This window comes from Camelina sativa, chromosome 19 (assembly GCF_030686135.1).
Source record: "Camelina sativa cultivar CO46 ecotype springtype chromosome 19, ASM3068613v1".
Lineage (NCBI taxonomy): Eukaryota > Viridiplantae > Streptophyta > Magnoliopsida > Brassicales > Brassicaceae > Camelina > Camelina sativa.
This window is the reverse complement of record NC_141898.1, coordinates 19227421-19239002: the sequence shown is the minus strand read 5'-3', so window position 1 is coordinate 19239002 and position 11582 is coordinate 19227421. Positions and strand designations below refer to the sequence as shown.

At 33.0% G+C, this 11582-nt stretch overlaps 1 protein-coding gene across 5 annotated transcripts; it reads left to right on the top strand.

Moving 5' to 3' along the window:
- Window positions 1-4867: 4867 nt before the first annotated feature.
- Window positions 4868-7125, top strand: LOC147920802 (uncharacterized). Of its 5 annotated transcripts, none has more exons than XM_087500889.1 (9): window positions 4868-4993; window positions 5364-5404; window positions 5505-5542; window positions 5624-5717; window positions 5830-5885; window positions 6016-6043; window positions 6123-6202; window positions 6301-6353; window positions 6539-6677. In XM_087500889.1, exons 2-8 carry the CDS (start codon window positions 5387-5389, stop codon window positions 6344-6346), a joined length of 360 nt encoding a protein of 119 aa, XP_087357015.1. In that variant the 5' UTR covers window positions 4868-4993; window positions 5364-5386; the 3' UTR covers window positions 6347-6353; window positions 6539-6677. The 5 variants fall into 5 exon arrangements, with proteins under 5 accessions (XP_087357015.1, XP_087357016.1, XP_087357014.1 ...); XM_087500890.1 differs by having other exon boundaries at window positions 6301-6326; window positions 6539-6668; XM_087500893.1 differs by having other exon boundaries at window positions 4896-4993; window positions 5364-5400; window positions 6301-6326; window positions 6539-7125.
- The last annotated feature ends 4457 nt before the right edge of the window (window positions 7126-11582 follow it).

The following is an 11582-nucleotide window of genomic DNA, read 5'->3' as shown; positions in this document are numbered from 1 at the left end:
CCTAAAATGAGAAAAAAAAAAGAATGAAATAAAGAACTACTCGAGAGAGGTACATGATGCTAATGATCGAGTACCGGATCGAGTAAGTGGTCGGGTGAAAAAAAAATAAGACCATAAATAGGAACTATTCAAAGGCCCATATGATGCAAGTGATCGAGTACAAGATCAGGTAGGGGATCAAGTTAACGCAAAAACTGTAAAAAAATCAAAATACAAAAGCTCCTAAGGATGGGGTAATTGGTTCATAAGTATTCCTAATCAATCTAGAATGTTTTACATACCTCAAGCAATCTATTCTATAGACAGTGAATCTCTAACCCTTGTTAATCCATTCTCATTGTAGAAATAATCAACCTTATCAATTCCTTACCCAACTCTCGTTGGAGAAACATGACCAAGCAGACATTAAAATCTGATTCACTAATGTCAATAAATCCCTTACTCATCTAATCTCTTAGGCTAAGAGAATAAATCTATAGCATTAGTTGGTTCAAGCGTTTCATCAAAAACCTCTCGGTGCCGAAACGCCTAAGATCTAGTCTCAATCTCTCGGTTTGAACCTAGCATTAAGAACACTAACCCATATGGGAATTGTAAAAAAACAATCAATCTAAAACATCCTAATCGATTAAGAACACTTACTAACCTATCCAATCCCTAGAAACTTTGGTTCACTACTCAGATCTCATATTAATCGACATAGAAGCATAAACGAATAAGAATTCCATAGAAGAAAAGTAGATGACGTATTGAAAAGGAGCAAAACATAATGCAGAATCAATGTAAAAGAAACACAAAAACATAATACATGAAATCCTGACAAAGCTTGTAAAAAGTAAATCGGTTCTCTCTCTCTCTCTGTGTCGTGTGTGGCGTCCTCCCTATGAGAAAATATGAAGGGTTTATATATGGAAACCCTTTGACCTAGCTGCACAGCATTTCCCAAAGACCTACACGAGGATAGGGTCGAGCACCTCCTCATGTTGGGATTTGGGTAGTTCCTTTTGAGCTTAGATCCGCTTGATCGGGTTAAGGTCTCGGGTTGTTCTTCTTGCATGATCACACCATCGGGTACATGATCGGGTTCATCCTCATTCTTGCTCTTTAAAGGCTCCAAAACACCTATTTTCATCCAAAATGCAACAATGCAAAAATACAGCACCCTAAACAACCTAAATGCAAATATCTAAAAAGACCTAAAATTCTAAGGTTATGCTCTATACAATGCAACACGTGACTAAAAAGATACCTAAAAAGGTGTAAAATAGAGAGAAATCAGAGGACTTTAGTTCCCCTAGTACTGTTATATTCTGAGACTTTGTGGCTTGAGAGTATGGTTGGTATATCAACTTCGGATGACGATCCGAGAGTGCGCTGTAGGGTGGTAACCCGAGAGACAAATATTGGACTTCTTTTATATATTATGGCATGGGGTTTAGGCCCGATGAGGAGCCAATATTATGGCATACACGCTAAGGCCTGATAAAGAGACAATAATATCTCAAGGTTGAGACCAATGAGTAAAGGAAAGTCCAAAATTTGAGAGCAACTAATACCTCGAACGTGAGTCTATCGCCTAGAGGTAACCTTCGTAGATCGGTCAGAGGAGGTGCTGGCCATGGAAAAGGTTGAACGAGAGTCATTGGCTAATGGTTGTTCAAGATTCGAGGACGAATCTATGTTGGTTGGGGAGAATTATAACATCCGCGAACCGGTTTGGTCGGTTTAAGGAGGTGTGTCGATCGTCACAGTAGGTGCATCGATCAACACAACCTAATTTCAGGTTTGTTCGGTTTGTTTTAATCAACGATTTGATGCGGTTTGGTTTAAACCAAGGTATATCAGGAGGGGAAGTTGACCTAGGCTTTGGGAGGATCCTATTTTGTCGATTCCTGAGAAAAAAGAGGAAAAAGTGTTCTTGAGCGTTCTTGTGAGTTTTTGTAGATTTCTAGTTGTTCTTGAGGGATCTGAAGCTAGGATCGTGTGGGAAGCTTGCTAGGAGTGTGGATTCGTCAGTTAGAGAGTCAGAATCTTCTTTGATAAAGGTAAGTGCATGAACATGGCTGATCTAAGTTTGATAATTCTCTGATTTTCGTGTTTATGTGTTATGGGGTTGATTCCTTTGTTTGTTGGAGTGTTTTCATGGTACTTGAGGCTTTGTGAGGGTCCTTTGTGGCTTTGGATCTAGTTTGGTGTGCTTAGGAACGGAGATCTCGCATGGAGCTTCGAGGAGAACGATGCTTGGCATCTGCGTCGATCGACACAGTGCGAGGACGGCGCGATAAGACCTATGAGTATCAATTGATGCCATGTGGAGGTGTCGATCGATGCAAATTAGGGATTTCGTGAATTGTCGAGCATGCATCGATCGAGGCAAATAAGGGATTTCGCGAATTGTCGAGCATGCATCAATCGATGCAGGGTTGGTGTTGATCGATGCAATCTCTGTCAGTGTCGATCGAGTCAACACCAACTTCCTGGTTAGTTTGTTTAATGTTGTTTGTTGGTTGGAGTTTCTCAATTGCTTGTGTGTATAGCCCAATAGATGGGAGGACTGCCTCACTAAAAGTTTATGACAATACTCATGCATCTCAATTTGTGTTTGTGGTGCAAGTAAAGGCAAAGTGTGATCGTGGAATCAAGGTAATGAAGAGGAAGATTTTATAGTGGCTCGACTGGTTGTTGTCAGGCTCTTGTTAGGTTGCTAGAGTTGAGTCCTTAGAATGTTGTCTAGGATTGCTGGTTTTTGGTTTATGTTGAATGGTTTATTGGTTTATTTGTTATGGAATTAATTACTGGTTATTTAATTTATTGGTTTAACGCATGGTGATTTCCGCTGTTTGCTTTGAATGTGGTCAGGTGGCTAGCGAGTATTGGATCACTAGTTTAATATTATATAAAAAATATAGCATTTTTCTTTTTTTAGTTTGTAATTCTACTTCCTGTTCTTTAGCATTTTTTTATTATACTCATTATTTTTCAATGCAATTCATATTTATCTCTATTTTCATGTTGTTTGTGATGAGATCTGAGTAGTGAACCAAAGTTTCTAGGGATGGGATAGGCTAGTATGTGTTCTTAATCGGTTATGATGTTTTAGTTTGATTGGTTATATGAAAATTCCCTTCTGAATTAGTGTTCTTAATGCTAGTTTCAGACCGAAAGATTGAGATTAGATTCTAGGCATTTCTGCATCGAGAGATGTTAGATGAAATGTCTGAATCAACTAATGTCATAGATTTATTCACTTAGCCTAAGAGATTAGATGAGTAAGTAATTTATTGACAATAGTGAATCGGATTTAATGTCTGCTTGGTCATGTTTCTCCAACGAGAGTTGGATAAGTAAGTGATTAGGGTTTATTATTTCTGCCATGAAAGTGGATTAGCAAGGTTTAGAGATTCATTGTGTAAGGAATAGATTGCTTGAGGCCTGTAAAACATTCTAGATTGATTAGGAATACTTATGAACCGATTATCCATCCTTATAAGCTTTCGTATATTAATTGTTTAAACATTTACCCCTAACTCGACCACCAACCCGATCTGCTACTCGATCATTAGCATCGTGTGTTGTCTTGCGTTGTTCATCATTTTGTTCTTATTTTCTTGTCACCTGATCACCTAGTCGATTGCTTGCATTGTGTACCTCGGTCGAGTAGTTCTTTGTTTTATTCTTTTTATTTCTGTTCATTCTAGGTTGTCAGACAAAATCCGTTTTATTGTTTGGCTTGACTTGCATAGTTCTGATTGCATTTTATCTGCTAGCATAACAATCAAAGCTAGCAACCATTTGGATTGATAAATCTTTGTATTACAACTGCATAGGGAATTGATATTCTGGATGAAAAATCTGCCATTATATGTTATAGACCAGAGTAACATCAATCTGTTTGCACCCTTCGCAATCTTCAATAGAAGTAAATGGATATTGATCCATTTGAAAGAAAAGTCGGAAGAAAACGGTATAAGAAACAAAATCGATACTTGATTGAGAAATCAAAGCGCCAGCTCTAATACCAAAATGGTGTAGCAAAAGCTAAGATAACGCAAAGATCTTGTTTAGTCTGAGAATGTCTGAGAATCTAAGTTTTCTTATTCCATTGAGAACTCTCGAGTTCTAGCCGTAACAAGAATTTAAGAGAAACTCACATTTTTCATTAATTCATCGATAAACTGAATACAACCCTACATCTAAAAGCCTTATTTATAATAAAAATAAAAGTTCTTGAATATTCTTAGAAAAATAAAAGGAATTATCTAAATAATTAAATAAGAAATAATAAAGATATTTGGAATTATCCAAATATACGCAACATCAATATCCCACCATTCCTTGGACCCGAAGAAATTCTCCATGAGCATTTCTCAATGCTCGTAATCGCCATCAAAGTTTGGTAGCATCATTGTCACTCATTTTCTTTGTGGTTTAGTATCAAAGACTCTGATACCATTTTGTTAACTTTGAAATAATAACAAAGTGTGCTCAATGATTTGTGTTATTAAGCAAAGTAAAACCGGTTTTTATAAATAGACCTTGATATTACAATTGATTTCTGAGACTTAAGCAACTAACAAAACCGAAAGAAACTCAAAAGTGGGAGATATTGTATCCTACAAACCAAAGAAGATTTATTAAAACCAAAACAAAAACAAAGAAGTTGCCCCGATCAATAAATACACTCTTAGCAAAACCCGGATCAAGCCGAACGGAACGGATAATATACTTTTCCTTCAATTTCAAAATTCATGTAACCCTAAATATCTTGAACCGAAATGAACGGTTGGTTTAACCGAAGCTAGCAAACGTTTGGGCGTCAATCAATGAGTAATAGAAAATGGATTTGGGCCAAATAAAAGTCAATAAATTGAAATCTCTCGCCTAGGTTCCGATTTGTAAAAAACACAAAGCACACTTCACCAGTTAAGAATCAAATCATACAAGAAGTAGGGTTAAGATGAAGTTGAACAGGAGGCGAATTCTCCAGCAGCAGGTTGGTAGATCTCAGCGTAGAGAGTTATCTTCTAGGGTTTTTATTTTATTTGGTTGAACTAGATAGAGGTCGGTCTTAAGGTTAATGGGGATATTATATGGATGGATAATCACAAAATTCGATTCGTAGGTTTCTGGATTAGCGATTACTGGGCTTTGTTGGTTCTTGGAATCTTAAATCGACGAATGGTTTTAGAGTAAACTCTGATTTTTTTTTTTTTTTTTTTTTGCGCAAAGAGTAAACTCTGATTAAGTAGTTATTACTGGGCTTGAATGCTTTGATAATTTAATTTTAGCCAATAGTAGTATCTGCTTTAAGCCGAAGACCCCCCCCCCCCCCCCCCCTTAACCTCCTTATACGGATTTGGCAGCTCTGAACAGGAGGATCAAGACAATGAAGAAGCAGTGGTATGTATGTTAATCTCACTTCCTTCTTCCTGTCCTCGTTTCCCAGCAATTTGCTCATCATATATATATATATATGAACTTGCTTCTATGTTCTTGCTTTGCAGCTGCGGAAAGAAGTCGTGAGATTACGATTCCTGATCAAGTAAGTACATTTCCTACTTTCTACAGATTCAGGTTATATATATTCTGAATTTTGACTTTTCTTCTTCATACTCCTCTCCAGGAGGATGACTGGTAGAGACGACAGTGCGACTTTCACTGATCTGCAAGCAATTAGTAGTCGTCTCGAGGATGTCGAGCGCATTGTGGATCAAAAGGTGATGAAACTTCATTTTAGGGGTGGTGGGAAGAATGAATTAAATTACTTATTTCTCCTATTATTGAGAATGCTGTCCTTAATTCTCAAACATTTTTGTTTCACTTTCCCAGTTGAAGATAATTCCACCAGACGAAGTTGAGGATGATGTTCTTATTCCGGTTCTCAGGTCATCTCTTAAGCCCAAAGAATCATCATTTTTTGTTTGTTTGCTTTTTTTTTCTTTTTCTTGCCTTATTAGCTTGAGTCCTTCACCTGGGAGATCACTTTCTTGTGTGCATGTATTGTTTGATGAATAGCTCTGAACAAAGACGGGAGAAACTACTGGTGCGTGAATTTATACTCTCTTCTGGTCCTCTCTTTGCCTAGCTCCGATTCTGTATTTGAAATGCTCCGATTCTTGCAGCTGAAAATAGAGAGGGAATTCGAGAGACGCAAATCTGAATCCTTGAAGAGCGAGTTCGATAGATTGTGGATTTTGAACGAGTAATAATCATCTTTCCCTCTAATTCTTGCTCTTCTGCAAAATTTCTATGCTTTTGCATTTGGGGTTATTTTTTAATTTTTTTTTGTCATCATCACAGGAGAATGAACGGTAGAGAAATCGAGAGTATGAGTAGCTACTATTAAAGAAAGAGTATCATCATATCACCTATGATTACTCAAATCCCATATATTACTCTAATATACATTAATTATATTATTCTATCTAATCTCTTTAATTATGTCTTTTGATTATGGTTTGTGCTTATATATAATTTGTATCATTCCATTTGACAATAGATAACAATAATAATACAATCATATTCTCTCTATTTACAGCTACTACCTGAACAGACTTCATATTCAGATATCTTGTGCTTTGATTAGTTTATGGGACCAAATGACAAGCCCAATGCGTGAACAAGTTTCCAAGGCAGAGCGTCGCCCAAAGAGTGTAGTAAAGATTAATGCTGATGAGATAACTATGCCTATTGCTGCTGTTTATGAGAAGAAGGAACTGAGGAGATCTGTTCGTTTGGCCAAGAAAAGGAATGAGGAGAAAATCCCTCCCTCACTAAGTCCTTAAGGTTAAAGTATTTTGTGAAATTAATATCAAGGGTTTATTACAATTTTACCACTAGACCAACTTAAGGTTAAACTATCTTCATGAAATTAATATCAAGGGGTTTTAATACCATTTTCTTTAGGGTATCTTGCAGATTGGGTCTGAGTCTGAGAGAGTGAGAGAGAGTGAGAGAGAATAAGAAAGGATGAGAGAGAGTGAGAGTGGGCGTGAGAGAGGGTGTGAGAGAAAGAAAATTTATGTAGGACACATTTGTGTGAGATATAATTTTTGTTTTTTTGTTTTTTTTAAAACACCTTTATTCAGATATTTGATAATATAATTTTTTTTTCAGATACAAAAATACTATATTTTTTTCTTTATAATTTGATATGAGATATAATTTTGTTTTTTTATTTTTTTTTAAAACAGTCCATATCTAGTTATTCAGATATTTGATAATATAATTTTTTTTCAGATACAAAAGTACTATATTTTTTTCTTTATAATTTGATATGAGATATAATTTTTGTATTTTTATTTTTTAAAACACCCCATGTCTAGTTATTTAGATATTTGATAATAAGATTTTTTTTGAGAATTTGTTAAAAATACCCTTTATGGGATACCTTTTCAAAAATACCCATTTTTGAACATTTTCATTTTTACTATCTTTTAGATAATTTCAATGTGTTAAATTAATTTTTAGATTTTTTTTTTAGGTTTGGATTCTCATTTTACATTTAGGATATAGTTTTGAGGGGTTATGGTTTAATATTTGGAGTTTAGAGTTTAGAATTTAGTGATTTTATTCATAGAAAAGTGTATTTTTTTAAATGACCAACATAAAAGGGTATTTTTAAAAAGTGACATAGGAAAAGGGGTATTTTTGAAAATCCCCTTTTTTCAGATACAAAAATACTATATTTTTTTCTTTATAGTTTGATATGCATTTTGTTTTATTTATTTCAAATGTATTTTATACCAAAAGTGGTATATGTAATCAAAAAAAAAATTCATATACAAAAAATCTATGGTTTTTTTTTTATAATTTGATCTGCATTTTGTTTAATTATTTTTCATTATTTTTATATCACAACTGATGTATATGATTGTTCTCTACACATTTATTGCTGGATGGTTGTTAATCCGGACATTGGATTGTTTTGATCAGTAAACATTTATGGCTGTATGGTTTTGATTTGTACACGTTTATGGATGGATGGTTATTATACATGTTTTTTGTTGGAATTGATTTGTATACGTTTACGGCTGGATGGTTGTTAATTCGTACACTGAATTGTTTTGATCAGAAGACATTTATGGCTGTATGGTTTTGATGTGTACACGTTTATGGCTGGATGGTTATTATACATGTTTTTTGTTGGAATTGATTTGTATACGTTTATGGCTGGATGGTTTTGCTGGAATTGATATATCTAACAATCCATTGTACGGATTAAAAACCATCCAACTATAAATATGTACAGAACAATAATATATATCAGTTGTGTTATAAAAATATTTAATATAATAATACAAAATGCATATCAAACTATAAAAAAAACATAGACATAAATTTAGAAGAAAATATATCTTACCAAATATTTGTATCTCTCACAAGTAGTCCTTCGTCTAATTATCCTATTATGAATAGTGAACATACTATATTCCTAAATAAGTTTTGGAAACATACTAAAATTACAATTATCCTAAGAAATAAGTTTTGTAAAAAATATTTAATATTATCAAATAAAATCATCAAACAAAAAATATTCAAAATTAAAAAAAAAAACATAGATTTTTTGTATTTAATAAATTACATCTAGACACTTAATTATGTGTATAGACATCTGTAAAGAGCTATCACATATATCACTTTTGATATGAAAATATATTTGAAATTACTAAAACAAAATGCATATCAAACTGTAAAGAAAAAAATATAGATTTTAAATAGGGAACGTACTAAAAACCTAATTTTTTCTTCAAAACGTACTAAAATTACAAATACTCCTTTTCTTTATTGGATCGGGAATTTTTGTGGATTTGATTTAGTTTATTCAGCTAATAATTTATGTTACTGAATATGAAATATATGTAAAATAAATTAAAATAATATAGAATCCCTTGTTATTCAACTACGATTTGTTAAACTCATATCCTAACAAATTTATTTAACAAAGGGATTTTAGGAGATTTGAGCTTCATTTTTAGTTAAAAATTTGGTTTAACAAATCACACTTTTAGAAATGTGATTTTAACAAAACCTACCCTTTTTTAAAACATCTTTTAACGGATCATCCTTTCGTCGGATTTTCCGGTCTCGCTGAACATTGTAAACTCTCGTTACTATTCCATTTTCTTATGAGGGTGAGAATCTCTTAAAATCACTCAAAATTATTCTACAAATCTCACCAAATCACAAACTACTTTCTTTTTTTTAAATGGAAAATAATAACAAATCCACCAAAACTCACTTAAATCTCCCAAAATCCAAAATATCATAAATCCCACAAAATTCTCCAAAATCCTACTTTCAATACACCCCCATAGATGTGCCATTTATTAAAAAATGGTTTAGTGGATTTGCTCTTTTTTTTTTACCACTTCAAAACAAACATATTCATGAATCTTTTTGGTAAAATACACACTTCATAACAAAATGGTCCCTAACAAAATACCAAACTTAAAGAAAAATTGAAACTCACTAAACCAAAATATAAAAATAAAACACTTGTTAAATTGTACTTTTATAACATGAAGAAAGATTTAACCAAAATAACAATTTTTAATAAATGACATATCCTAAATCGATGCTAAATAAAAGTAGAAGGTATAAGCTTCTAAGGCTGTCCACCTAGGATTTAAAACATCCAATCAGGATTCGACATGTCAACTTCCATGTCAGCGTTAGAATTTTGGTAAAACTAAAATTTACTTAATTAAAAACTCTTTCCTTAATATATGTAATCATAAAAAGAAAAGCCATAAATATTTTTGTAAACGTTCTCAATTTTAGAATGCCTAATTTCCTATGATTTTATGTTAATATGGTTCTTAGGTTATATAAGTAAATTATAAATAGACATCTAATTAATTAACATTTTTGAAATTATTCAAAAATTGTACAAAAGAAAAAAAAACCATATACATATATATATATAAGATAACGTGTATTTTCTAACACAAAAATAAAGGTAATTTTACGAATATTGGTTGTGATAATGGCCCGTCGTATCTTTCAAAAATATAAATTTCTTCTTTCATGTGTTGATGGAAATTGTAAAAAATGTAAAAACCCAAAACATGAACGCCTCTTAGATTCTTATAAATACTTAGTGTTTTATTCACAATATAAGTTTATAACTACCTATCATTTCTTTTGTTCGTGCCAACTTTTTTGTTTAAATATACACTAGGTAACAACCCGCACATAGTGCGGTATAAAATAATTATTAAATTTTTTAATGTAATTTTTATTTATAAAATCTTTTATATTTATCAGTAATTGAAAAATCTAAAATTCGATTGTATAGTATATATTTATAAAAAAAAGATTTGTATAATAATTAAAATATAACCCGTGAGAATTATTATAATATCAATATTATATTATTATATCATATGAACAAAGAGTTCTTAAAATTCATTTTAAAAATTTTATGAAAATATAATTAAAGGATATAATTAAGTTAGAAAGAGAATATAATATTTAATTTTGGGCGTTAATTGTATTTTTGGAAAAATACAATGGTAAATAAATGTAAATATTATTAAAAATTGATGACAAATAAAGGAAAATAATGTCCAGAGCTCTATAAATGCGTCAAATCAGCATTTTCTGTGAGAATGCTTTTTTTTTAATATATAAGGGATACTAATTCGTTAATTGTATTTAATCATAGGTTGTGTGGAAGCACCATTGTGAAGCGATGTACGAAATTTAGATGTCGTTTCAACCACCGAGGTTGAGAAGATTTATCTGCATGAACCAAAAGAGCATAAACTGATCAACGGTTTGTTCCAAGAACGAGAAGCAATAATCAAGAAGCTAATAGATGACTAAAATAAGCCCCAGAGATTTTGGAAGAGTACAAGACGTACGGAGGGACAGAGAAGAGAATGCAAGAGAGCGCTAAAGATGTTGCATCGAGGGAATCTGCGATTGTAAATCTGGAAAAGACGGTAGAGAGACTACGTAATGAAGTAGAGATCATTATCGTCCACATAGAGGAGTAAAACGATAAGATCATTATCTCTATCATAAACAAAGAGAGAATGATCTTTGAAACTGCACGTAAATCCAAAATGCAAAAGAAACTTACTGAATTTGTCAAACCATACCCGAGGGGCTTGCTTTAAACCATAGACTGCTTTGTGTAGTTTCCAGACATGTGAGGGATTGACAACATCAACAACGCCAGAAGGTTGCTGCATGTAGACCATTTCTGTTAAATCTCCATGGACAAAGGAGTTCTTCACATCAAGTTGCTTGAGTGGCCATTTGTTGACGACTGCAGCATAACAAGACGGATTGTTGCAGTTCGAACTACTGGGCTATATGTTTCAAGGAAATCAACTCCTTCCTCTTGATCATATCCCTTTGATACGAGGTGAGCTCGAAGCTTATCCAAGCTACCATCAGCATTGAGTTTCGTTTTGAAGACCCATCTGCAACCAAGGACATTCATATATGGTTCATGTGGAACTAAAGAAAAATTTCTGGTTTCAACAAAGGTGTCAACCTCTTCTCCCATAAATGATGTCCATCCTGGATGTTTTAGTGCAGAGGCTATTGTTTTGGGCTCTTTAACAGTG

Coding starts and splice junctions, on each gene's coding strand:
- LOC147920802 (XM_087500889.1), top strand. Junction 5,718..5,829: donor AGCGCATTGTGGATCAAAAG/GTGATGAAACTT, acceptor TCACTTTCCCAG/TTGAAGATAATTCCACCAGA. Junction 5,886..6,015: donor GTTCTTATTCCGGTTCTCAG/GTCATCTCTTAA, acceptor TTTGATGAATAG/CTCTGAACAAAGACGGGAGA.